The sequence below is a fragment of the Juglans regia genome, chromosome 4 (assembly GCF_001411555.2).
Source record: "Juglans regia cultivar Chandler chromosome 4, Walnut 2.0, whole genome shotgun sequence".
Taxonomy (NCBI): domain Eukaryota; kingdom Viridiplantae; phylum Streptophyta; class Magnoliopsida; order Fagales; family Juglandaceae; genus Juglans; species Juglans regia.
The window spans coordinates 24,883,181-24,911,073 of NC_049904.1; the positions used below are offsets into that span (position 1 = coordinate 24,883,181).

General features: G+C 36.9%; 3 protein-coding genes across 3 annotated transcripts; 2 read left to right on the forward strand and 1 right to left on the reverse strand.

The window, feature by feature from the left end:
- The first annotated feature begins 1,062 nt into the window (after window positions 1–1,062).
- Window positions 1,063–3,889, forward strand: LOC108986906 (glucan endo-1,3-beta-glucosidase 13-like). The gene is made up of 4 exons (XM_018959706.2): window positions 1,063–1,235; window positions 2,652–2,996; window positions 3,375–3,405; window positions 3,663–3,889. The coding sequence occupies exons 1-4, from the start codon at window positions 1,181–1,183 to the stop codon at window positions 3,751–3,753; spliced, it is 522 nt and encodes a 173-aa protein (XP_018815251.1). The 5' UTR covers window positions 1,063–1,180; the 3' UTR covers window positions 3,754–3,889.
- A 1,927-nt stretch (window positions 3,890–5,816) lies between these two features.
- Window positions 5,817–7,308, forward strand: LOC108979408 (photosystem I reaction center subunit psaK, chloroplastic-like). Its single transcript, XM_018950087.2, has 3 exons — window positions 5,817–6,063; window positions 6,278–6,358; window positions 6,951–7,308. Exons 1-3 carry the CDS (start codon window positions 5,983–5,985, stop codon window positions 7,176–7,178), a joined length of 390 nt encoding a protein of 129 aa, XP_018805632.1. The 5' UTR covers window positions 5,817–5,982; the 3' UTR covers window positions 7,179–7,308.
- A 110-nt stretch (window positions 7,309–7,418) lies between these two features.
- Window positions 7,419–27,457, reverse strand: LOC108986907 (DNA damage-binding protein 1). The gene is made up of 19 exons (XM_018959708.2): window positions 27,198–27,457; window positions 25,637–25,685; window positions 18,305–18,364; window positions 18,112–18,203; window positions 16,412–16,463; window positions 16,063–16,125; window positions 15,891–15,940; window positions 13,973–14,048; window positions 13,523–13,732; window positions 13,295–13,401; window positions 13,036–13,144; window positions 12,171–12,371; window positions 11,862–12,077; window positions 10,723–10,833; window positions 10,130–10,405; window positions 9,583–9,857; window positions 9,036–9,387; window positions 8,648–8,932; window positions 7,419–8,362 (listed from the first exon to the last, which is right to left on the reverse strand). Exons 1-19 carry the CDS (start codon window positions 27,299–27,301, stop codon window positions 7,781–7,783), a joined length of 3,270 nt encoding a protein of 1,089 aa, XP_018815253.1. The 5' UTR covers window positions 27,302–27,457; the 3' UTR covers window positions 7,419–7,780.
- Between the last annotated feature and the right edge of the window lie 436 nt (window positions 27,458–27,893).

The window sequence follows — 27,893 nt, forward strand, 5'->3', positions numbered from 1 at the left end:
TACTCTAAGGCAGGATATAAATATATATATATATATATATATATATATATATATATATATATATATGCTTGAAAGTAAACAAAAACATATATGTGTGGGTGTTTGGCAGATGTTTTTTCTTTTTTGGGTCCATATTAGGTAGCGAGTACGCTTAACCAATAAAGTAGGAGAAAAAAAATATATAAAATTTTCATAATCGACTTCTGATTATAAATTTTACAGTAATTTACGCTAAATACTGACACATTATATTATATCATCTAACTATTAAAAATATTTCACATTTATGTTGATTTTAACAATTAAGATCATTGCTCAAAAATAGATGATATATATAACACAATCTTGACGTTGAAAATATATATATATATGTATATATAGATATATATATATATATATATTTTTCATAAATTAAGATCAATTTTGATGTGCATGTAGCTAGTTTATTGTTTAAATCCATGCAAGTCAGAATCTGTTTAATCTGGCCCAAATAAATCAGTCCAATAATAATTTTGGGCTGGTGGATAAAGTAATTTCTGGGCTGGTGGCGAAGTTTAGTTGGCCCAAAATATGAATACATCGTTTTTGTTTATTAATTAAGACGGTAATCTATGGCCAGTTGACTCAGTTTGTCGATCGAGAACTCGGGTTAGAACTCGTTCTGTGTTTACTTTTTCTGAAAAAGTAGATTGGCCAAAATGGCCTCTTCCAATTCAAGCAAACCTACGAGAATTTCAGGAGGTGAATAGGTCAACATATCGCGAGAAATTCAGTTGCTAGGCACTGCCCGCCAACTTCTTAAAGCAAAGCAAACACACGACTGTTAAAAAGTCTATACAGAACTGAATCCACCGCTCTTATAATATGTAAAAGTAATGCCTGGCTTCTGAAGCATACATCATTCCTCCCTCTATACATTATACACCTCTTGAACTTTCGAGAAAGCGAAAAGGAGCAGAATTTCCCTTTGAAGAAGCTACTGATTCCTCGGCTCTTGCATAAATACCACTCCCATTTTCTCATACTTCTCACTCCGTCTTCATTGTATGTGTGTGTGGGTGTGTTTGAGAGAGAGAGAGAGAGAGTCCATTGACAGGTAGAGTGGAATCAACACTTTGCTTTGTTTTAGTTTTGGTTTGAAAGGCTTTTTTGGGCTGAAGGGTGAACAGATAAACCAGCCATGACAAAGAAAATGTGGGCTTTGCAGTACCTTTTGTTGATAGAATGCTATCTGGGTGGGTATGCTTTCTATATTTCTTGTTATAAAATATGAACTCATCACTCTTTCCTGGTTTTTTCTTTCTTTCTTTCTTCCTTTCTTACTTATTCGTGGGCATTTGTTTGTTTTGTAACTTTGTATGTGCACTGTACTGACTCAGTTTCAGTAATTTTTTTCCTCTACTGTCATTTTTCCCCCTATTCTAATCTTCTTCTTAAAAACCAGGCACTTGAAGAGAGAGAGAGAATATATATATATATATATATATATATATATATATTACTCTCAGTGGAAACATTCTGTAATAATATTAATTATTTTAATTCATGTCAGTAAAAGAGTGGATATATCACATGTTCATGATCTAGCTCTAAAGCATGTTCTTGTCTCGATCCTGCTAGCTTTACGTGTAAATTATAATGTTCTTCTTCTCTAATTACTTGCTGAAAATAAGACTCCAAGCCCAATAAATTTATATTTTTCTTATCTTTTACGATTTACGTACTAAAAATTATTCAGTATACTGCCATGTTTGTTCGTACTGATCACATTCAAGTGGGTTGCAAATGTGGGATTAATTAATGGTGGAAGTATGCATGCATGCATGGTCCTCGCTCCTCCGGGATTATTGAATTATTGTTGTTTCTTTTCCTCTCTTCTAATTAGCTCTATCTTTCAATCAAATTTGCAGTGTTCTTATGTTTTTCTGTTTTGGGTCTGCTCTAATTAAGACCCCAATGCTGTTCAAAACACTCTAGCTTGCCAGCCAAATGTTTAATGTTTCTGTATGATCGAAATAGATTATGGTATAATGAAAAAAGAATATGAAAGAAAAAGGTTGTAAGGATGATATATACACTTTGCTTCCTGAGTGCACCTTAGTGGATGCTACCTACTCAGCCCCAAATCCAACCGCCAATATGGTTTTATTCTGAAGCCTCGCTGACAAGGTTCCCATTCCAAGGACAGTTAATAGCAGTTAAAAAGCTTGAGGTGACGAGATTTAAAGTGTTGTGTGCCTTAAGTCTGTCTTCTTTACTTCTTTTTTTCTTTCTTTTCTGGGGGTATAGTTGATGGAACGAACGTGCAATACTTCACAATCGCTGCAATCTCTGTTTAACGATTAAATATCATTAAAAACAATTTTATGTCTGTCTTGGTGATTAGTTAATGTGTTCTCGATTTGGAATTTTTTAATCTGTCTTATGTAATGTTTGGTTATTTTTACTAGTACCATCAATCCAAGTTTGGCCTCATCGGATAGAAAATCCTGGGTTCTCCCTTCTGAGAAATTGCTAGAGAGTCAATATCTTATGCTTGTATATATGCAATAATCCCTTCTGCAAAATGATCCTACTTTTGCAATGAATTTGGGTTGTGATCAAGGATAGCTTATCATCACTGATATGTTTCCCTTTCACCAAACATTTAGTTTTGACAGCAGAAGGTCATGTAGTGCAACAACAGAAGGTAGATGCAGGAATTCCAGTGATAACATTGTCTCCTCCAGAAGGCAACACAACTTTCCTTGACGGCACGACGTGGTGCGTGGCACTTGCTGGGGTCCCTCAAGTTGATTTGCAGGATGCATTAGATTGGGCGTGTGGACTGGGAATGGTAGACTGCAAAGAAATCCAACAGGGCGGGAAATGTTTTGAGCCAGAAACTCTCTTGTCTCATGCATCCTATGCTTTCAACAACTATTACCAACAGAATGGGAATTCTGATATTGCTTGCAATTTTGGAGGAACTGCTGCCGTAACCAAAAATAATCCAAGTAATTTAAGAACTCTATCTTCTTTACCCAGCTTAATCTTTATATATATATATATATAGACATATTATAACTATAATAACAGAAAGGGTGCCATATATTGCCTCAAAAACAAAACCTGTCGGATTAGCGTGTTAGAAAACAGGGCACTTGCTTTTGCATGAGCATGGACAGTTCGTTTTGGAGATTCGAAGTAGAGTATGCAGTTGACATTTTAAATTGCAATATTTTGTGCTTGCATATTAATGTTCTTAGCAAGTTATAACACATATACACAAACAAGTATATTAGGAAAAGGTTGTTTTTTTAAAGTGTTGTATTCTTTGGTGGAGTGGAAACATGGAAACCATTCTAAAAGGGTTTCATTGCTGTCTTTTCCAGGTTACGGAAAATGTGTCTACAGCACACCTGGGTATGCTAAAATGACTTCATTTAATTAAGTAATGCTAGATACAATTATAGAGTGTGCAAGTCTCTTGCATTCTACTTGAAAAAAAGTGAGACCCATTATTAAAAAATGATTTTTTTTGTTTTTCATACGGGTCCTAGATTTAGTCACTTTTTTCAAAGTGAGTGTGCGGGTCTTGCACACCCTAAGACCGTAAATATGATTTCTCTAACTATATATTATCCATATTTAACTAATATATTAATTTGCTAATATTTCAGATCTATCTCTTCAGCAGCTTCAATATTAATGTCCAAGAATAGTAGTCCAGGCTCTCTGTGGTGGAAACTTGCACTGCTTGTGCTTTTGTAGTTTGGAAGCTGATCCATGGTTTGAGTAATTAGGGAAAAGTAAAATCTCTGGCTCATATGAAGCTGTTGAATGTTCTAAAAAGAGAAAGCATTTTGTAATTGTTGTTTGGTAAATTAATATTCCTGTCTGTCTTTGTTGTGGGGTTAAGTATCTATTGCTAATTAAGCAAATATCTCATTGCTTTCTTTAAGTTGTTCCCATAATTACCATAAAAAGCTGATGGATGGACATTGGACAACTCCAAGAATATTATTGAAAGGTTCATTGGGTTTTCAGTTGTAGCTCTAACAGCACATGCTGATGGCAATCTCCACCATTAATCCACAGCTTATCTGCCCTTAATGATCGATCATGATCAGTTGTTTTATGTGAAATTAATCGATCTAATACTATTTTCATTTTTTTTCCCTCTGTATTTACATTTATACAGAGAAATATTTTAACCACAAAAATATTTTATAAAAGTAAATTCATAAAATGACGTAGCTTTATGTACGTTAGACTGTAAAGTTATTTTTATTGTAAAATAAAACTGACGTAGTACATAAAATCATCTCAGTTTGTAAGTTTCTTTTTGTGAAATCTCTTTTGTATCTGTCACAGTCCTTCTATATATTAGTTCCATGAACAATGTCTCTTCTTTCCAACTCAGTCTACTTCGTTGTAGAAAATTATTGAGAAGAGCCTATCAAAATAGAGAAATTAATTTTTATAAATTGAATCTGCCAATTCACAATTTCAGAAAATTAGTGCAAATGGCACTTATCATACTAAAATAATAACGGACCCCATTGTTTATCAGATCACTAGTAACAATGGTATTTGTTGTAAGTACAGAAATTTTGAATTAAAGTAGAAAATATTAATATTTTAATGTATAATAATAGTTAAGTTGTAATATAATTGGAAGTGTATCGTTGTCTTTTTTTTATTATGTAAATTTAGAAAAGAATGAAGTTGAATTTATCACGAGAAAAAGGAGAGACGAGACGAAGGATGAGATTAATTAGAAGAGCTTTTTGGGAAGCAGCAGAAGGGTGTACGTGGAAAGATATCAGATATCAATACAGTATACATCTTTTGTCCCTTTTTATTATTATTTTTATTATTATCGAGACAGTTGAGTGCGTAAATATTATATAATTATTTAAAAATAAATAAATACGAAATTTATATAAAAAAATAATAATAATTTTTTTATATATGAACTTTTGAGTGTCGTGCAAAATCATATTCAACGTAAGTTTGTGTGGAAGAAAGAAAACCGAGTTTTTTTTTTGAAGGAGAAATAAAAACGAGTTTAGTTAAGTAGGATTGTATAAAAATAAATTAACAATTTTTTATGTGAAATATTAGATTTCTTTTGTAATAAAAATAATTTTATAATTTAATATAATTGGAGATAATATTAAATCAACAATAATCTTGATTTGATTTCATATTAAAATCAACTGATTTTTCTATAAGTAGTTATTCAATTACAATTTAAAATAATAAAGATGTAATTATTTAAAAATAATAATATTTATACTCGTAGAATGTGCAATCTCCGTATACTTTCTTTAAAAAAAATAGATATATCTGAAATCCACATGATAAAATTATTTTTTTTAATAATAATTCTCACTTTCTTTTAAAAAAATATCCGAGAACTACACATTCCAAAACCGTATATAACATTACCTAAAATGTTATAATTTTAGAACAGAGAGAGGGGCTTTAAAGTTTAAACAATCTCTATGAGAGAGAAAAATCCACCACCTGACTCTCTTTCACTTGCCACCGCCGGAACAAAGGGTTCGGACTCGATAAATGATGATTTTAAGGCCTGATAAAGAATGTGTATTTGGGCCCTATCTTTATGGAAAATGGGCTTGGCTTACATGACCCAGAATTAGGAAATCTGTTCTTGTTTTTGACGGTGCCGTTTGATTGCCACTTAACTGGACATGATTTCCAGCTCAACAAATAGCATTTCTAGGCCTTCTTCCGAAGGAACTCAGAAACCTTATCGAAATTGGATAAATCCAATGGCATGGTGCCACATCAGCAAAAAGTATCCAAGTGTATCCAAGCATGGTATCCTGAAGCCACAGATTGGTCATGTGGCTGTAGTGCAGCATTTCTTGTGGAGAAGTTTATAACGGTTTTGAACAAAGGAAATGGTAAACTAGAGAAAGGAGAAATATTGGGTATTGTAAGAACAAATTTTCAATTGGGATTGGAAAAATGGCAACTACTGTGATGACTTCTCTCCCACAATATAGTGGGCTAAGACCCCAAATCTCAGCAGCTCCTGTCCGAACCCTGGTTTGTGTCCCTTTTCCCTTACCATATCTAGGATCAAAGTTCGTGTTTTTGCATTATAAACTTGCTTTCGATCTATCGTGTGATTCTGGGTATGTGTGTTTGATGTCGTTCTTGCTACTATAAACAAATGCTCTCTCTCTCTCTCTCTCTCTCTCTCTCTCTCTCTCATTGTTTCATCGAATGCAAAATCTCTAAGTATGTTGCCATTATTCAGGCAGCAGTTCAACCAATGGGGCGTAAGGGAAAGGGAGCTTTGGGTGCTCGCTGTGATTACATTGGATCACCCACAAATTTGGTAAGGTTCAATAAAGAAAGAAAGAAAGAAAAAACCATTTGCAAGCTCGATTATTGACACCTTAAACATATTGTAGATAGTAAATGTGAAAATCTGTTACTTCAACTGCTATAAAAAATATATTTGTGTTTGACTTTTTTCATACATGTGATGGGTCCTGCAATAAGTGGTGTTTACAACACCCACCAACTTATAATAGCACAACTCTTCTAAAAATATGTGTTTTTTATACACTTGGATAGTAAGAAGAAATGAGATGATTTTAGATGAAAGTTGAGTAAAATATTATTTTTTTAATATTATTTTTTGAAATTTGAAAAAAGTGAATCGTTTATTATATTTTGTGTAGAAAATAAGAAAGTTGTAATGATGTGATAAGATAAAATTGTTTCTATATCCAAACGGGCCTATTCTCCAATTGTGGACTTCAAAGAAGAAGCAACAATTTGAAGAAAGGTTGTCTGACTACAAACTCAAGAAAAACTTGGAAACCTTATTAAAGGTTTTTAATTATTTGCTCTGCATGCATAACTTTTGCTTCTGTATTTCATGAAGGGATGACTGATCATCTGTCTCTGCATTTGTGGGACAGATAATGGTGGCTTCTACAAGCCTGATGCTATTTGCTGGGAGGTTTGGGTTGGCACCATCAGCAAACAGAAAGGCGACGGCAGGACTGAAGCTTGAAGTGAGGGACTCCGGCCTGCAGACAGGTGACCCAGCTGGTTTCACTCTTGCAGATACCTTGGCATGTGGATCAGTTGGTCACATTATTGGGGTTGGGGTTGTTCTTGGCCTTAAAAACATTGGTGCACTGTAAAATTATCTTTAAATATCTTCTCATCTTTTGACTGATCTCTTTATCTTGTTCTTTGTTTACAATGTGTATTTGGATTAAGAACTCCTAAAAAATGTGTTTGCTGGTGTTGAATCGTTCATTGTGGAAACAACGGGTGAATTGATATGTACTTATGCCACTCATAAACCAACAATGGTGTGTTACCAACTGTGGTATCACAGAAACAATTTCATAAATCAATGGCTTCGCTAATACGGCAGCTAGAGTCCCAAAGTGTTAATTCAAGAAGAAACAGCAACGAGTGTTGAACAAGATCAGAGAATAGAAAAAGAAAACACAAGGACAAGGACAAGAAAACTGGTGGAAGAGAAGGTAGAGAAGCCACCTAAACATCAATTGAAGATCCATTTTTAGCGATGAATCAGAATTCTTAAAAGTTGTAGAGAATGAGACTTTAGGACTTGAGAACGAACAAGACCAATACCATTTTTATCAAAAACATGTACAACTAAAAGTAATAAGATTTAGGATGAAGAACTAATTCGAAATAAAATACTCCGGGTCGTCGTGGATGTGCGGCTGTGGCTGGAAACTAGAGAAGAAGCTTCGACTGCTTCATAGTGTCAATGCAGCCTGGTCAACTCTTCAACTCTCTTGCAAAGCTCCTCAACTGAAACATTCAATGCCTTTGAGATATCATCCATCTTACCACGATTGAGATCAAGGAATGACTCAATCAGATCTCCATCTAAGAAATTTCTGGCATCTACTGTCTTCTTCTCATTGTTAAAAGACCTCCACTGCTCGTGGCTCAACCCCCCAACACCCTTTATCACCTTCCTCAAGTTTGATTGAAGCTTCTCTAAAAAGAGGTACTGCTCATGAGGTAGTGAAGCGATGACTCCAATTACACCGTTGACAGTACCCAAAATGACAGTTGGGATCTGACCCACATCAGAATCTGGCAAACGCATGACAAGGGAACCATGCTGGAACCGATTGACAAATTCTCCAAGGTGATACTCGCCAACTACCTCAAGACGACCCCGTTCTTCATCAGTAGCACCTTCGCTATTTTTCCGGACAGTGAAAAGATTGAAGTTATTTTCAGCACCAAGATAAATGTCATCATCAAGAATCTCTACAGCTGACATCCAATTTGCATTATAGTCACGGGCTCGCTCTTCAATGGCACCTTCTTCATGCTGATAACAAATAAATTTTATCAATCGGCAAGAAAACATGTAGCTATAAGAATCCTGCTAAAAACTGAATTTCCAGCCAAGAGGACCCAAACAAAATCACTTATTTGAAAATCCAAATGGGAGCCTTTTGTTGTTGGAGCAGAAAAACAGCAGATGTGCAATGCTTAGACTACACCTTCTACCCTATATCTACGAGGGGAGGAGGTGCTATCAGCCCGACCTCATTAGCTGCTGTACTTGACGGTAAATTATATGTTAGCAAAATATTGAAGGCTAATTACTGACCTTATAGATTAACAAGGAGATTGACTTCATCAGATCACCAACAACAATGAAATCTCCACGAGTTTGTACATAGAGTGCAAGTATGTGTCCATGATGTCCACATTCAGATTGTAGCTCATGAGAACCATCATCCCGAAGCATCCATTTGTACAACTGGATTTTTTGATTAATAGCAGCCAGCAGTTTGCCATTAAAGGCATTCACAGAGTAAACAGACCCCTTAGTTTCCTTCTCAGCAATAAGCTGTAGCTTCCCGTCTTCAACTACGAAAACTAGTATTCGGCCCTAAAATTTTTATGTAGAAATAACAAAAATTAGAATAATATCAGCATATTTATTTTACATTTGAGCCAAAAACGAAATAAAAGACCAAAAGTGAAAACATTACCTTGGTTGGTTCATTCTCTTCTGGCAATACATAAGCAGTGCCAACACAGTAGTATACGTTATTATCATCCGAGAAAGAGCAACTAAGGATGGAGCAACCATACTCAAAAGTGTCAAGTGGGTAAGTAGATATGAACTCAAAGGTCTGGTCATCCAGCAGCCGGATGAAATGCATTTCAGAATCTTCTGGACTGGACTGGTTATACTTCACACTGCAAATGGCAAATGTCCTGGACTGCTCCTGATGACAGATACGGCGCGCATGCTCCCCAAGTGGGATAGAGCGGATGTGAAGCTTCTGGATATCATCAATGGTGCCAATAGTAAGTTCACCTTCTTTTGCAATTGCAAGGCTGTTGACAAATCAACAAAAAAGAAAAATTGGTTCATTAGAAAACAGATATTATCATCCCCTCCATTCCGGTGAAATCTGGTCAACAGAAATATGAAAATTGTACACAGGAGACGACAATCATATATTTACATATATTAACCAAAACTATCATATATTGCCCTGGTAACTTAGAATCGGAGAAGAGAGCAAATACCTGTCTGGGAAAGCAGCAGAGTTGAAAGGGCACATATGGCTAACTTCTTTCAGATTTACATTACTGTAAAGTAGCTTTTTGTTGCTACTATAAATAACAGTTGGCCTATCTGATGCAGCAAACACGTGTGTAGTATTCTTGGATGAGAAAGTACGAAGAGTAATAGGCTGGGTCCCAAGAGAGACTTTTTTCCTATCTGTTAGCTCACCAGTGCTAGTGTTCAAAAGAAAATTTAATAGATGCCCATCTCCAAGGGCACATAGCAAGTAAGATATCTGAAAGAAAGAAGCAGCAGACTCACTTAAAAAGTCTATAAACTACGGAAGTGCTACACACATTTTTCCACATTAAAAAGAACGTGGCAAATCTGTAAAATCCAAAGCATCACAAAAGATTAATTAGGATTGGCGAACTCTCATTCCCCTCACTGTTCAAACGTATGTCATGAGGGGTACAATAAGAAATTATAATCACAAACAAAATAATTAACTTGAAAAAACTGAGTTAAGTAAGAATGAAAGGAAAGAAATCTCATGCATGTGCATACCCCTTCAAAGGCACAGAGAAGAACGGACCGAGGTATAATTTCTCCGCCCAAGAGTTCCTTTGTGATAAGATTCAGGTCAGGAAGTGAAAATATCCTTACACTTATATCCGTCCACATCCCAACAGCAGCGAGCTGGCTATAGTTGGGATTCTCACCGATGGGATTTATGTCAAGGCATGAGATCTCATACTCCAACTGACCATGTTTTACTTCTGTCAATATACCATCTCCAATTTCTAGATAAGCTAAATGGCCGCAACCGGTTGCCAATAAAACCTGTCAGGAGTGCACTGCTTAAATTGTCAATTCATTCATTTCATAAACACCACACTAGATGTTAAGAACAATAGTCTGAACAAAGTGAAAGTGTGTGCTCTTCTTTTTGCAATGTTTTATCAAGTGAACTTGCTTAGAAAAGAAGAACATTATTAAGCAGCGAACCAATTCAAGCACTAATGTATTTATTGTTATTAGATGCATTACAATAAATAGATTATAGAAAGATCAGATCATTAAATTATTTTTGAGTAAAGGAAAGAGAGGAAAGAGGCTCCATAATGCCTCCACCCCAGCTCCAACGGGTGTAAAATAACCTGGGTGGCATTAGCAGTGGCAACATTAATCGAATAGCCAGAAGGAGCATTCCACTCATGCCGCAGCTCTCTAGATGTAGAACTGACCAGTCTCACAGAGCTTGAGGTGACCTGTAAAGATGATTGATCAGCCAGCACATACTAAACACAAAACTATCAACAAATTAACCATCTCCAGATCTAATTCCACAAAGGCAGTTATTAATTCTTTCTTGAGAACATGAATGAATGAATGAATGTTGCCTACAGGCAGCATTCATCTTCTTTTTCTTTTCTTGATTTTGTTTCATAAGTAACATAAGTTCTCTTCTTGAATTTCTTCATTTTGTATTTCCTTTTCTTAAAAGAAATGTATCAACTACTACCACATCAACCAATTCCATCACTTCAGTAGATGAAGTAACGGTGAATGACGACTGATGTTTTGAACAATACAATGGATTTGCCGTGCCAACACTTTCAATGGACTTTTTTTCTCTTAGGTTTGAAATCTGGATAACCTTTTAACTCAATCTCATAAATCAAATTATTAATTTAAGTTTCATCATGCAAATAAAGTTTATGCAGGTTTTCATGCATGCATGGACTCAAAGACAAAACGATATTTTTTTATTGGCACCAAGTGTCTAGAACAAAGTCCCCACTAATTACTGGGGTGCATAGGCCCTCGGCAAGGAGTTTTCCGCAAGTGCACCTTGGGTGCCTAGAAATTGTTTACACCCAAGGTCCGAACCTTAGACTTGGAAGTAGCATACCACCACAACCAAGGCTCTCAATACTTGAGCCAACCCCTAGGGATTAATAGACAAAAAGATTGGAGAGGCACATAAATATTCGACTCCACAAAAGCTCTAGAAAGGGCTGCTCTGGCTTACTTTTTAGCTGAAACTCCAAATCTTATAAAAATACTTAACACCCATTCGTAATGCAAGACATTAATATTATAACTATAAAGCAACTGACTATTTCCATTCACCCATGACACTATCAAATAAGATCCAAGAAAAAAAAAATTGCCTCAGGAAACTAAATTTCACAAAAAGAACAATCAACTAGTTTAGTTTTATCGTAAAAAAAAAATATATATCTGAAATTTTAGACCATGAGAGAAGGTAGATTGATAAAGATAGAAAACATACTTGTACAAGTTGGTTGTGCACAGCATCATGGCAAAACAAAGTCTGCACTTGAGAGCAGAAGCCCTCTATCTCAGTTTCTTCCAACTCATCCTCAAGATTCATTGCCAAAATTCGTGTCTCACTGATAAAGCTTACAACCAGGAATGTGTCAAATGGATCATCAGTAGAAGATCTTAACGACCACATTCCCTTAATACCTTGAAGTTCTACTGAAGCCTACACCATTTTATACGTATACATCCACAAATTAGACTCATACAAATACTCAAAGAAATTTTGTGGAAAGGTGAATCATTAAATATGACATACCTGTTCATTGATGCCTATTCCATTTCGAACAATGCGAAGAGAACCATCTTTATAAGCTCCAGAGCAAGTTACAACCTGACCTTGGCCTTGCCTTTCTAGGTCCACGACACAAAAGTCAACAATTGGCCCCAAGTTGACGTATCGTTCTAGTACCTCCACGTATGAACCTTTTGCATCAGGCTGAAGATTTAATTTCACAAGCTGTGTACACACCAATATGGAGTGTAAGCATAGAATCTCACAAATGATTTTAAAACATCAAATTAACCAAAAAATTGCCAAAACATTAAAAGAGTATGTATTTCTTTTTTTCCTAGAAGTAAAAGAAACATTAGTGTGAAATTGCATAATCCAAATTTCTTTAGGTTAAAGTTGGCATAAACCAAAGCAGATACGCAAAGAAGCCAAACAAGGTTTCAAATGCATCCTCACAAAAATTTGTCAGTCATTCTAAACATTCTAAAAAGAATCAGTTAACCTATTGGCTTTTCTTACAAGAGAGTTGAGAAAAAGAGTAGTTTTTAAAATTTGCAACCCTGAATTGCTTGAGCAAGCAACTAGGAACAGGTGGCAGCATCTGCCTCCCTAAAACATCTTCCTTAATGTCAAGTGCCAACGCCTTCAATCAATGTAAAAGCCCCAATAACTCCTATTCTTCATACTACTGTGGCCACATCTGAGCTATTCTAGCTGTTTACCATGTATATAACATTGAACCATGTCTTGTCAGCCCCTAATAAAGACTGGATCTCAGAAAGGTGGAAGATGTCACTTAGAAAGTCAAGATCATTAATGTCAAATGAACTTATGAAGAAATCTCTCAGAATACATATTTATAATATGAAGCATATATGCAATACCACACCTGTGAATCTCCATAGCTTGACCCAATATATACAAATGCATTATCAAGATATGATATAGTAGATGCAATTGAAGTTTCTCCCAAGAGCTCAATTTTGAGTCCAGTAACCCTACAAGGAAATGTAGATGAAACATTGAGAAGATTCCAGTCATCGCCAAAATCAATAATTCTAAACTAGGATTTCCTTAGGTTTTGTAATTAAGCAAGTTTTTTTTCCAGAGTATGTTGTTTAATCATTACACAAGAAAGAAGAACTTACTTTTCTTTCTCATGGGTTATAACAAGCAGGTGAAGTAGCCCAGCATGGTCGCCAAGTAAATACCTCGAACCATCAGCATCGACTCTTCCATAGGCTCTTGTGATGGACTTGTAGTGTGCACCAACGTGATTAGGAAGAAACATAGTATATCAGTGAACAATTTTAACTAGAGAATCATTGAAATTTTATGAAAGCTAAGACCCAATAGCAGCAGGACTCTTATCCTACCGGTCTGATTGGGATTGCTTTGAATGCATTGGCACTGCAGTAGACAATTGTTTCCTCTCCAATGATAATGACGCCACAGAGAGGTGGAGGTACTGGTATTAGTAAATCAGCCCCATTGTCAAGATTGTTCTGGGACCAAGGACCCTCGACAAAATCTTTATCCTTAAGAGCGACCTCATACGTTTTAACATGGCGAGCATCTTTGTTATCCTGAAAAACTCAGAAAATGAAAGGATGCCATCGAATTTACTATGCTTGATGTACCGGCACTGTTAAAAATGATTAATTTTACATGAAGGCTACTTGCCCCAAAGGCCTGAGTAGCCATTTGAAACCTAGCCCTCCAGAATTGATTACTGACATTTGAAGTATTATTCACAAAGTAAATAAATTGAGTAGTACATAGCTCTTGATGAACATGTGAAGGCAAAAAGAAAAATTGGGGAGGACCTGGTAGAGAACCACAACTGTGGGTTTTGAACAACCATAAAGAAACTTAATATCCAAAACTTGAAGCTCCTCTAGCCTGAAAACACATAAGGCCAAAAGATGTAATCACTCTCACTATTCCAATATACGAATAATAATAATAGAAACATAAACCGCAGGAACTATTATCTCATTGATAGAAGTAATTCTTTAAGAACGAATCAACTGAATGTAGATCAGCACGTGAAATTTCTGTTTGCTTTGCATGCTGTTCATGAAAATTTGGAATAGGACCTTACAGTGAAGGACGCCAAGATCTCTTCCATTATGGCTGAATAAGGTCAAACAGCAGATGAACCAGGCTTTTAGGCAGATTTTGGCAAGCATTTTAAAAGCCATGGGTTTCCAAGAGCTGGAAGGCATGCACGGCAACCAAACCCAAACTTACCTAATCTCTTTTACAATTATATATGATATTTGAAATGTATATTGGATATGCATATTTTCTGCGATAGTTTGGTTAGGAAGTTGTTCACTTTAGTTATTTGAGTTATGTTAAGGAGACAGATGAATCTTCTTTGTTAAGAAAAAAAATATATATTTTGACGGTTGTAGTTTATAGTTCAGTTTTTTTTGCTAATGCTACTTATCAAAAAAATGTATTAGCTAATGCTGTATGAATGAATCACGGGTCTTGTTCTGAGAAATATATCTTATAAAAGAGTCGGTGCTCTCTCCTCCGCCGAAGGAAAATTAAAAGTCAGTGATATATCAAGTTGCAGAAATGACAGATGTGTAAATATATAATACCAAAGGAACAGGTACATTGAACTTTTGGATATGATAAAAGGAAATGCCCAATGTAGATATGATAAAACTAGCCAAACCAGGCATCGAACTTTTGGAATCCAATTTTTTAAAGAGACATCAGTTATTTTTTTTTATAGGTAGCGTATTTTTTTTAACAAGTAAAGAGACATCAACTAATGCATTCTCCTTAAAATAAAAAGGTACAACTTTATAATCCCAATGGGTGGCATAGTGGTCTTGGGGTGAGCCACATAAACCAGACGTCTTGAGTTCAAAATTCTGCATTCACTATCTTGGAGCCATTGGACTGGGAGAATTTCCCCTTAAATTACCCGAAGTGCACTTTGGGAAAATCCTTGCCGAGGGCCTATGCATTCTCGGGATTAGTCAGGACTTTGTCCCGAACACCCAATGCAAATAAAAAAAGTACAATTTTTCAAGACAACCTTCTTTAAAAACTCAAATAATTATTATAGCAATTCAAACCATCAACTTTTTCTTTTAAAAAAAAGGTCATATTAGAAAAGTTCTCGAGTCTTTCCAAATTGGACGATATTTTGGGACATTCTGAAATGTAATCCTGGACAAACAATAAGGCCTCGTTTGGATATGTTGAGATAAGATGAAAAATCTGTGAATGGTAGTGAAATTGTTTGTGAATGAAATGGTTAGAGTTAAGATGTGTTATTGGATTTCAATGAAGGAGAGAGAAAAAGTTGAATAAAAATATTATGAAGTTAAATTATTGTTAGAATATAATTTTAATATTAATTTTGTTTTGGGATTTGAAAAAATTGAATTACTTTTTGAATTTTGTTTGGAAGTTTAGGAAAGTTGTAATGATTAGGTAATGATTAGATAAAAATGTTGAAAATTTTAAATTGAAAAGTGTTTGTGTATAAGTGATGTTTGAGAAGGAAATGGGATGGGATGGGATGGGACGGGACGGGATGGGTTGAGATAGCTATCCAAAATAGGCCTAAGTGACTAGGGGGAGTATTTAATACATTGTGCACCCACTAATTCTTCACTAGTATAATCAACCAAATTAGTCAGATTAATTGGTCTCTCTGGAACCTTTGAAGATATGCAAGATTAGGGATTGATCAAGACAACAATAAAAACATACCTAATGTTAAATGCTTCTTTGAGCTGCCCTTTGTTATCAAACGGAATGACCTGAGAAACAACGAGGTATGAACGTAAAAAAGTTTTAATGTAATAGCAAAGATTAGAATTCTGCTCAAATGTAAATTAGAATAATATTAGGTATAGACATTGCAAGTAATTTTATCAAATACCTTGAACAATCCATCATATAAATGGAGTCCAATTAGTCTGCAATCTGGATCAATTATGCCAATCTGAAGAAAAACAAGAAATGTTTTTTGTAAGTTGAACTTTATTAATGAACAAATAAGTCGTTGCTGAGTACAGAGAGCATAATACAGAAAAAAAATGAGATGAATAAGAATAAGAACAAGAAAAAGAGAGAAGTTAGGTGCAATGAAATTCGCTTAAATTTTCAGTAAAAACTGTAACATGTTATGAATGTCCATCCCAAGGAAAATCAACTTATTTAAGCCATTCTTTAAACCCAGCAAACGAAAACATGAAGAGATTGAACTCAACTGAGAATAAAATAAATACCTGCCCATTGTCTGTAGGACGACCAATACGGTCTGAAACATCCCCCATTGCTCTAAATGACAGGCAGAAATTTGTTAGTGAAAATGTAATAAAACTCATCAATGAATTACAATGGTTTCATAGAGCCATGAAAGTTTCTCAAACTTTTTTTTATATATAAGAACCGTGCGTATTTCCTGATCAAGAGTTTTCATCTGGTGCTAACGATTTATCATGTAAAACAGTAGTAATTTTCATTAAAGTAAAAGGTAAAACCTATTTAAAGTAGTACTTTAAGTGTTAAAAGAAACGCTATTGCATCCCAAGAAAAAGGAAGGGAGCACTAAAAGTGATTCAGTAAAAATAACAAACAGTTTTCTTTCCTTCTTTTTCGTTTTTTGTTTTGGGAGTAAGGGGAAGGGTCGAGTTGTACAAAACCATTCTTTTCTCTTGCTTGGAGCAGAGATTTAGCATTTGCATGACTAAATATATCAGGCAATCGTAAATTACAAACATATCCAGCAGTTAAACAATTGCTGGAGGCATTATGCCCCGTGACACAGATGTACAGAAAGTACTGTGTTGTCCAACAGTTTTACTTTTATCTTTCATTAATTATGCACTTTTGCAGCCCATACTCGAATTGAAGATATTTTCTTTTGATATTGAATTGACAATATATTTTTAATCTTGATGCACAGTTTTTGCACTCATTCCCTTTAATCTAAATGCAACTAAGATACTTTCATTTGGGAAATATTGCATCGCAGTAATCCAGCCTTGTCCTCCATAAAGGATTGTGAACCAATAACATGGTAGTCCAATAAATTTCCACCCTTATTTGTAGGGTAGAGGTGTGAATCAACTAGATGAATCCTGGAAACTGCAATTGGAATTCACAAGCCAGCTCCAATTTTTCGACATATTATTCAAGAAAGAGAAAAAGGTTCTTGTGGGAAATGCAAATGGAATTCACAACTCAGCTCCAATTTCTCGACATATTATTCAAGAAAGAGAAAAAGGGTTCATGTAAGGTCTGAAGGCTCCACTGGGTCACAAGAGCATAGAACCCACTAAAGAAAAATATCCATAACTTCTGGAAGAAAAGAGAATGAATACTTTTAAAAAGGCATAAAACATATGAGTGCATGTGTGTATATACTTCTTTCAAACTAGTGACAACTTAAGGGAGAATATCACAAGCCAGAAGGGCATCTCTTAACACGAAAAGGGAATTATAACTGCAAAAACATAACCTGTCCAATAAAATATTTCGCAAATATAGAAGTCCCACATAATAATTACTGAAAAGGATCCCAATATAAAGCTTTATACCCAACATAAGTATGTGCCAACAGATCACTGGTTAGAACTTAAATTGTTCACTGCTAGTGCTAGTTACAACTCTAACTAGTAAATCTTTATTTTGTTTATATAGAAAAATCCATGTTAAACAGTCTCCATACTCACTAAGTGAACCCATTCTACACAAGTATTTTTTTCCTGTAAAACACAAAAACATCACAAAATAATGACTCAACTGTCCACGATTTAATGATTGTGTCCTATAACATAAATGATGCAATACTTATCAAAAAACAAAAACATAAATGATGGAAAAACTATGTTTACCATTTGAAAAAATGCCTTGATGAACTCCACCAATACCAGATATCAATAAATAAATAAATAAGTAATAACTTGGTTATTGAAGCTTAAACCTGGTAATAAGCTCGGATTTCTCGGAATCCCATTGAAGAACACAGAATTTGTATCTTTCCGTTGCAATAAATAGAAAATCCTGCGCCTCACCCTGTTTGAAATAACTGGTATGAACATAGGCAAAGATAGATATGCAAATCATAAAAGAACCATCCAAGTTATTAAATAAAAGAAATTAATAATGATACTCACATGAGGGCGAAAAAGTTCAAGTGTTGCGATTCTCCCATATATCGGCACATCCAACATAGGCTGCACAGGAGAAAATTACTAACTTTACAAGGAAAAAAAATGATAGCAGACACAAAGGCTGAAAACCGGATGAAGATTAAAGTTGGACATGAAGTTTTTCTTGAAAATATAATCAAACTATCCAAAGATGCTTTTCACTTTGATTGATGGACATTTCATGTGTTTTTTGTAATAAAAAATTATATTAAAAATGTAAAAGACATAGCCCAAGTACACAAGTAGCATACAAGATAAACACTTGATTAGAATAGGAGAAGAGACAACCAAATCATGCAAACTCAGCCCATTACAATCTATAGAAGACACTCAGAGGAACAAAGTACAAAGAACAAATCATGCAAACTCAGCCCATTACAAAGTACTTGATTATGATAACATTTGTATGTTATTATAAACTTTGGGAACATTTTTCTCTCTCCTCACCTATTTTCTCTCCGTACATTTTTTCACCTCTTCCGTTAGTTGGTTGGTGAAGTGTTTCATGGGAGACTAAGTGTGTGATTCTTGCAAGTGTGGGAAGGGATATGGGTACGTTGAATGCTGTTAGTATTGATTTTAAGACCTTTGAGGTAGTAAGGAAAGGAAGATGGGTGCATATTACTGCGAGGGGCTGGAAGTGGTTGAAGAACCTTCGCTTGGAGTTAGCCACGGCATGGTGGTTCACAAAAGCATTGGAGGATTGCTTGAAGTTAGGGAGAAAGGAATTTTATTCAGCCCACAGAGAAGGTGACAGGGGCTTCATAGCTCAGAGATGTTCTAATAATACACATACACAAGGGGTGTTCATGACTCTGGTAGAATACAAACAGGGGGGCCAGTGCAACTACATATTCATTCCCGAAGGTAGAGAGGGGAAGGGGTGGAGGAAAATGGTGAAGATTTTGAAGGAGGAGGGCAGAGAAGGCCATCATGTTGGGTCGGCATCAATGAAGATGGTAGCGACGACGATAGCTCAACCTTCATCGCGATCGTACAAGGAGGCTCTACAGAAACCCAAACTGATGCCTGTTGCTAGCCCTGGCATGCATGAGGGGGCAATGGCAGAGGTGGAGCGTAAAGGGCGCAATGGCACGGGAATTATTTGCCCAAAAAAGGAAGAAGTACTTCGGGTGTTGGCAGAGATGCAGGCTCAAGTGGTAGAGTTGCAAAGGTAGATGTTTGGCCTAATTCGGTATATAGAGGAGGATAAAGAAGAGGGGATGAAACGGTGCGGAGTGGAGGGCAGAGGGCAGGGATCAAAACGAGGCATTGAGGTTTTAAATTCAGCTGGGGTGGGCTTGGGTCAAGGTCATGGGCCCGTTGGAGGGGTGTTTAAGGGGAAGGGAGTTGGGCTTGTGGGAGGCCTGGGTGTGGTGGAAGGCCTGAATCAAGTTTGAAAGCCTAAGAGCCGAAATGCAGATATCGGCGTATCAGGAGGCACGGGAGGGTTTCAAATGCACACAACGGAGCCACCACTTGCACAGAAAGTTTCGGGAGTCATCTGGTGGCACGTCGGAGCAGGTGCCGTGCCGGAGAAAGAAGGAGGAGAAACTAGCAATACCACAGACTCTGTGGTGGCTTTGCAGGCGCTGGAAATGGAAGGGGGAAATTTTGGGGAGTAATGTAGGAAGTGAAGGGAGGGACAACGCCAGTGAAATAGCACATGAGTCGCAGATCACGCCAGTGTGTTTTGGGCAGTCACAGAATGTTGGGTAGACACAGAACATGCCAATGGAGGGTGAGAAATGGTCTGCTACTGAAGATATGGGAGCACCGGAGAGTGTGAAGGAGAAAGACCAAGAGGAGGTGGAAGGTGAAGGCTCTTTAATCTTGTTCAATTCTGAACCCGAGGTTGAAGAGCCTACAGGGAAGGATCCCTCTCCGATAATAATTATGCATCCTTTACCTACAGATTGGGTTATGCAAAGGGTGGACGAATTACAGAGTTGTGTGGGGATTTCGCATGTAGAATATGCAGATCAGTTTAGGGCACTGCTAATAGCCATTGGGGTAGGCCATTATCAACAGGGAGCAAGGCCAAAAAGAAATAGGGAACTACAGCGGCTAGATTGGTCTATTAATTATGACAGTAAGGAGGGGAGTGCAAGTCATAGTGGTAGTAAAGGGAGGGTTGGAATGGTTGATAAATGAAGCCAAAAATTCTGATATGGAATGTAATGGGGTTGAATGAGATTAACAAACGCCTCCAGATAAGATCTTTATTAAGGCAATGAGAGATGGACATCATTTGTTTGCAAGAAACAAAGTTGAAGCTTATTACAAGAAGAACCATAAGGAGTATTTGGAGTTGTCAGTATGTAGGATGGTCACACTTACCTTCGCAGGGAGCTTCGGGTGGTATATTGGTTATATGGGACAAGAGGGTGGTGGAGAATATTGAAGAATTTGTGGGAGAATACTCGGTGGGGTGTTCTTTTAAAAATTCTGTACATGGTTATGTATGGGCCATTGTTGGGGTGTATGGACCTAACTTAGATTGCGAAAGACGTTTGCTTTGAGATGAGCCGGCTGGTTTATGTTCTTGGTGGGAGGTTCCTTGGTGCATTGGTGGAGCCTTTAATGTGACAAGGTTTCCTAGCGAAAGATCAGGGGAGGGGTGACATAATCATGCAGTGGTGGAATTTTCTGATCTAATATCTGAGCTGGAACTTATGGACCTTCCTCTTATGGGAGGTGATTATACGTGGTCTAATAACCAAGCTTGGTCAAGGCTGGGCACATTCCTCATATCTCCCTCCTGGGAAACACAATTTCCAGATTTATGTCAGAAAATACTTCTTCGGGTATGTTCTGATCACTTTCCCATAATGTTAGATTGTGGAGGAATTCCAGGGGGGAGAAGGCCTTTTAAATTTGAGAATATGTGGTTAAAGACGGAGGGGTTTGTGGAATTGGTTAGGCAATGGTGGAATTCATATCAACTAGAGGGCACTCCAAGCAAGATATTGGCTGGAAAACTGAAAGTTTTGAAAGTGGATTTAAAGACATGGAATGAACAGTCTTTTGGAAATGTAATATTACAAAAAAAAAAAAAAAAATCTCCTACAAGAATTACAAAGCTTGAAGGGTGTTGAAGATGAGAATGAACGCAAAGGCCAAGTAGTATCCGAGTTAGAAAGATTGATATTAATGGAGGAGATCTCGTGGAGGCAAAAGTCGAGAGCATTGTGGCTTAAGGAGGGGGATAGATGTACAAAGTTCTTTCGTCGAGTTGCAAACTCACACAGGAGGTTTAATGCCATAGAGTCCATGAATATAGATGGAGGTATATCCTAAAATCAAGCCGTAATTAAAGACCCCGTTGCTGTACATTTCGAACTATTGTTGACGGAACCTTATGAATGGAGGCCAAAAGTGAATGGTCTAGTTTTTTAGGCCATTGATCAAAACAACATGACTTGGTTGGAGAGACCATTTGAAGAGGAAGAGGTACGACTAGTCGTCAAAAAAATGAATAAGGAAAAAGCATCGGGGAAAGATGGAAGGGGTGGATGATGCATTGTGTGTCGACGGCTCATTTCTTGGTTTTGGTAAATGGTGATCCGGTGGGCTTCTTTAATAGTTCGAGGGGACTATGACAAGGCGATCCACTTTCACCACTCTTATTTGTCCTCATGATGGAGGCACGTAGTAGGATGGTGTCGGCGGCTGTAGAGGGGGGATTTTTTTCAGAATTTTCAGGGGGGGCTTCTAACCATGGCTCTATCACTATTTCTCATCTTTTGTTTGCAGATGATACATTGCTGTTTTGTGAGGATAATGCAGGACATAATCAATCTTTAAGGGCTATCTTACTCTATTTTGAAGCGGTATCTAGGTTAAAGATCAATCTTACTAAAACGGAGATGGTTGCGGTGGGTGTGGTGAGAAATCTTAGTGGGTTGGCCAGCTTATTGGGATGTGTGGTTTCCTTATTGCCGTTGAAGTATCTTGGTCTCTCGTTGGGTGAAACTTTCAAAGCCAAGACAATTTGGGAGGACGTGTTAAAGAAATTAGAGCGTAGGTTGGCCAGGTGGAAAAGGTTATACTTATCGAAAGGGGGGAAGATCACACTTATCAAGAGCACGCTATCTAACCTTCCCTTATTTCCCCTCCCGGCAAGCATTGCATCCAGAATTGAGAAACTCCAACGTGACTTTTTGTGGAGTGAACTAGGGGATGAGCTTAAATTTCACTTAGTTGGATGAGATAAAGTGTGTACTCCCTTGAGCGTTGGTGGGTTGGGGGTTTGGTAATGTTAGATCCTTTAATAAGGCTCTATTAGGAAAATGGTTGTGGCGTTATAATCATGAGAGGGAAGCCTTATGGAAAGGGGTAATTGATGCGAAGTATGGGTGTGCAGGGGGGGTTGGTGTTCTAATGAGGGGAGGGGGGCTTATGGTGTTGGGTTGTGGAAACACATAACGCAAGGATGGGGGGCCTTCTCGAGTAATACTAGGCTGTGTTTGGGGGAGGGCAGTAGAATCAGTTTTTGGAATGATGTGTGGGTGGGGGATATGGCTCTTAAAAATGCTTATCCTAACATTTTCATAATTGCAAGAGAAAAGGAAGTTATGGTGGTTGAAGTGAGGGTAGTTAGACATGGTTCACAGGAGTGGAACATTAATCTCACTAGGGAGGCACAAGATTGGGAAGTGAGTGATCTGATGGATTTTTTCAGCTTACTCTTTAACATCACTGTCGCGGTTCCAGTCGAAGACACAATGGAATGGAGGCCTTCCAAGAAAGGGAAATTTTCGGACTTTCTATGACATTCTTATAGCTCAAGATAGGCCCTATTTTCCTTGGAAGAACATATGGAGGAGTAAAGCACATCCCAAGGCTGCGTTCTTCGTTTGGACAACAGCTTTAGGGAAGATACTAACCATGGACAACCTAAGAAGGTAGAGTTGTAATCGAGCTGAGCCAAGCCAATCTTTGGCTTGCCGAGCTCGACTCGACTCAAAATACTCGAGATTTTTTGTTATTCTTTGTTCGAGCTCGACTCGATAAGCTAAACTTTCAACTCGAGCTCGAGCTCATCCCACAAACGAGTTCGAGTCAAGCCGCGCTAGAGCTTGAGCTCGAATTGTTTATTTTTTGAATAAAATTTAATAATTAAATAAAAAAATAAAAAATCTAATATTGAATTTATACAACTAACAAGTAGAACTTCTATTGAATTATAAAATTTTAAAAAATTTATAAATAATTAATATCTAACTAGTTGATCAATGATATTTATCCAAAATAACAATATATTATATGCCTACATATATTATTAATGCACAGACTTAATATGATAACATATATCTATTTCATATATGGTTCACATATACTAGTATATGAAATTATTAAATTTTATCGAATAATTATTATACAAATTATAAAATATACTTATAAAGTATATTCACTATATAGACATAAGTAATTAGATTACATATTATATATTTAATTACAAAAGTGGTATGCTTATATATATATATGTATATATACATAGGTATATGTATATATTTATCAATATATGAATAAGTTTTAATCGAGTCGAGCTAACAAGTCGACTCAAGCATAAACGAGCGGGTCTTAACGAGTCTTAGCCAAGTTTTGTCAGGTATGTGTCATTTACAAATCGAGCGGATATCTGCTTTCACAAACGAGCTTTTTTTTACGAGTCGAGTTCGATTCGAGTTTAACCAAGCGGGCTATCGAACAGACTGGTTCATTTACAGCCATATAAGAAGGCGTGGACTCATACTTACAGACTGGTGTTGTATGTGCAGAAATAGTGGAGCAATGGTAGATCATTTACTCTTACATTGTGATTTTGCAAGAGACATATGGACTTACTTTTTCAGCAGATTGGGAGTAGCATGGGTCATGCCAAGAACAGTGGCGGAACAACTAGTTAGCTGGAGAGGGATCACAAGGACACCACAGATTGCAACAGTGTGGAAGATGGCTCCTATTTGTATTTTCTGCCTTTCTGGTGTATTTGGAGTAAAATGAATGATAGATTCTTTGAGGATCATGAACGCTCCTCGGAGGAGTTTAGGAACTTTTTTTGGAAGAATTTATTTATGTGGGCCATTACTTTAGAGTTAAATGGTCTCAGCTTCCATGATTTCCTTGTAACAATTTCTAGTTCTTAATTTGGTGTACTCATATATATACATTTGGTGTACTTGGGCTATGCCATCTTTATCAATACAATTACTTCTTACTTATCAAAAAAAAAAAAAAATACTAAAAAAGAAAGTTCAAAGCTCCTCCAAGAACCGCTCACAAAAAGCTAACTGTCTTGAGATGTTATCCATATATAAAGGAAGTTTAGGACTTCTTTTTTCAACTCTACCACTGAAGCTTCCCTATCTTCAAAAGTTTGTGCATTTTGCTTCTCCAAATACACCACATCAAACATAAAGGAGCCGGCCTCTGCACCACCAAAAGATTCCCATGCCCATAACCCAATCAACAGCAAACCACTCCAAACAAACACAAATAAGTTGTCGACCACACAATGAAGACGAAGATGACCAACATATTCCACATTCTTCTTAGACATACAACAAGACAGATTTGCCATTATGATGTTCCACTTCCTCAGGTTATCTAACATCAATATTTGTCCCTAACCCAGTTTCCACACACACAAAAATTCATTCTTGGAGCCTTCGCTCTCCAAATAAATTGGAAGTCCATGGGTAATGTCAAAACCTTATAGTATGACTTCACATCAAACTTACGATTCTTGTATGGGATCCAACAAAAAGTATCCACACCTCTTTGTCTACTCTAAAATTATACATCTCAATAAAGAAGAAAAGGAATCCACCTCCATATCTTAAGCAACTCTAGTTATAAGAATATACCATTGAATAGTTCCTTTTCTATCACTTTTTCCTGTCTTAGTTGTCTGTCATCGCCTAAATCATTTAAACAAAAATAAATTTAGATGCAGAGATTGCTTCACAGTGAAATTATACTTCAAACCCATAATAGCATAAGTATCCAATAGTTCAGGATTTTTAATTAAAGACAACATTCACTAAGCTGATGGAGAATGAAATAATATCTCAACAATCATGATGATGAAACCCTATTTCACAAAACATAGTCTAACAAGATTCAGTGTCAGCTGATCAATCAGAAGCCAAAAGAACAATACGGAGAAAGTAGAGAGAGAAATAATCGCATACAATCTCTAACAGTCTTAACTCCTTAGAGAGAGAGGGAGAGAGAAGCTAAAATAAAATGTAGGGAAAAAAAGGAAACATAAAGAGGATATTGATGTACCTGCAAGCCCTGAGCAGTAAGCAAATGAATTTCGATTCGAGTGCATTTCCTGAAAATAATATGAACTGTGAGTAAGCCCCGTATTATGGGTGAATGTAAAAAATAAACACTACTTATTGGGACATAAATACAAGAGAAAAACATGAGTAGAAACACAAAGCATGATAAGATTTATTTTATGATGTGAAGCCTCTCCAAGACAGGACCCTTCCTACCCACCCATGGGAAGTAAAACCCGGGTACATGATCCACCAGCTGAACTGTGTATCAAGTAACCCAAGGGCACTCCTAACGTAGAATTGAATCCAGGATATCCGAGTCTAATGCCATCCCAAACCCACCCTTCTTTTAAAAAGTAATTGAATATTTAATTAAAACAAACAGAGGACACAACCTCTTTTATGCGTCTTCTATACTTGGGTTATACCTATTGCACTCTTGAAAGGGATCCAAAGAGACCTCCAAGACATAATCTTGTGCAGTACAAAAGATTGAAAAATTATGTGAAGGAATCAACCTCCCAACTATGGGAGGATTTGAAAAAGGTAACATTCCACTAAGCGGCATCATTGGAGATCTCAACACATTAACCACTGGGGTCTATTGCATACTGGCTATAGTAAATACCCCAAGTAACCACTAAGGGCCCTGTTTCCACACCATAATTCATGTCAGAATTTCCACATAGAGCCATCGCTCACCACAAGTCTGGTATGAAAAGAGAAAATCCCCCAACCTCTTCTGATGATTCTACAACCCCGCCCCACAGGGTCCATGAGCTTCATTAAAAGACCACTCAGCCCAAGCACAACCAAATTTGGAATCCACTACGGCTTTCCAACAAGACCTCCATTGTATGTTGGTAACACCAACGCCACCTTGGCCCTGTTTACAAGGTAAATTTTGAACTCTTCACCTAGCCTACTCCATAGAAAGTCCCGTTGCATCTTCTCCACTCTATTGGCCACACAAGTGGGAAGCGGAAACACTGATATGAAATATGTAGGCAATTGGAAAAGGTACTCTTGATCAAGTCCTACCATCTTTAGACAAAAACAACATCTTTCAAACTCGTCTTTTAACCACTAAGGTGCACCGTAACTAGTAAAAGTATGATAAAATTTACTCCAACGGAGGAAAATACACATTTCCATATTTATCCCCAATAAAATTTTAGAGCGTATACGCGTAAAATGATCGATCATACACAGAGTGCCCTGCTAGTTGAATACAACCAGCAATTACTTCGTCACGTGGACAAAAATTGGCATTTTTTTACTATCGAGAGAGATCCTGAATACCCCATCACATCATGGTTCAAAGCCAGAAGTTTTACAGACACGGCTACAAAAATATATGCTTATATATTTTCGCAGAAATTCCTAAAAGAAAAGGCATAATATAAGCAATCACTCGTTAATCTTGTAAAAAAATTTGATACATTTGAACCGAATACATGAATTTCTCATTACTGAAGGCGAAAACCCTAATCAGGAAGAGCAAAATCCAAATACGAATGACAGAAACACTTCGATAGACAGAGAGAGAGGGGAAAGCATACGCTATAATGAGGTTGAGCTCCTGCGGGCTGGTGAAATTGCCGACGCACGAGTGGGTCACGTTGGTGGGCTTGTGAGCCGTAACGACGTAGTTCCAGATACTCATCCCCTCTCTCTCTCTGTCTCTGTCGCTCTGCTCGGCGGGGGAGCCCTAGCTCTAGCTCTAGCTCTCTGTCTCTGTCGCTCGCTCGCTCCGTGGGCTTGGTTCTGCTCTCTTCAAGACCACTCTATTCCGCCTCTCGTCCCCTTCTGGAAAAATATGGCTCAAAGAACTTAGGCATGACGCGCGTACAAATTGAAAGTGTCGCACGTATCACCGATAAAACTATTGCGGCGAAAAAAAAAAAAAAAAACGAAAAGACTCGTTGTATTAAAGGCGCGGTCAGTGGCAGCTTAAAAAAATTGTTTTCATATTTTCATATTTGAAGGAGCCAAGTTATAAATTAAAGTGGGTTGTGCAAACTTTTGAAAATTTCGATTCTGTCTGACTTAAACTCTGGTTCTAACTCTAATAAAATTGGAGTAGTCGGAAATTAAAGTTGGAATTGAAGTAGCTTCGAATTAGTTGATGGGGTCGGAATCGTAGTTCAGAGCTCTAAACTCTGACTACAACTCCAATTTTTTTTAAAAAGATCCAGATGTATCTAGATTTGAAAAAATTATTAAACGACGTCGTTTCAACGTCGTTCCACTTTAAG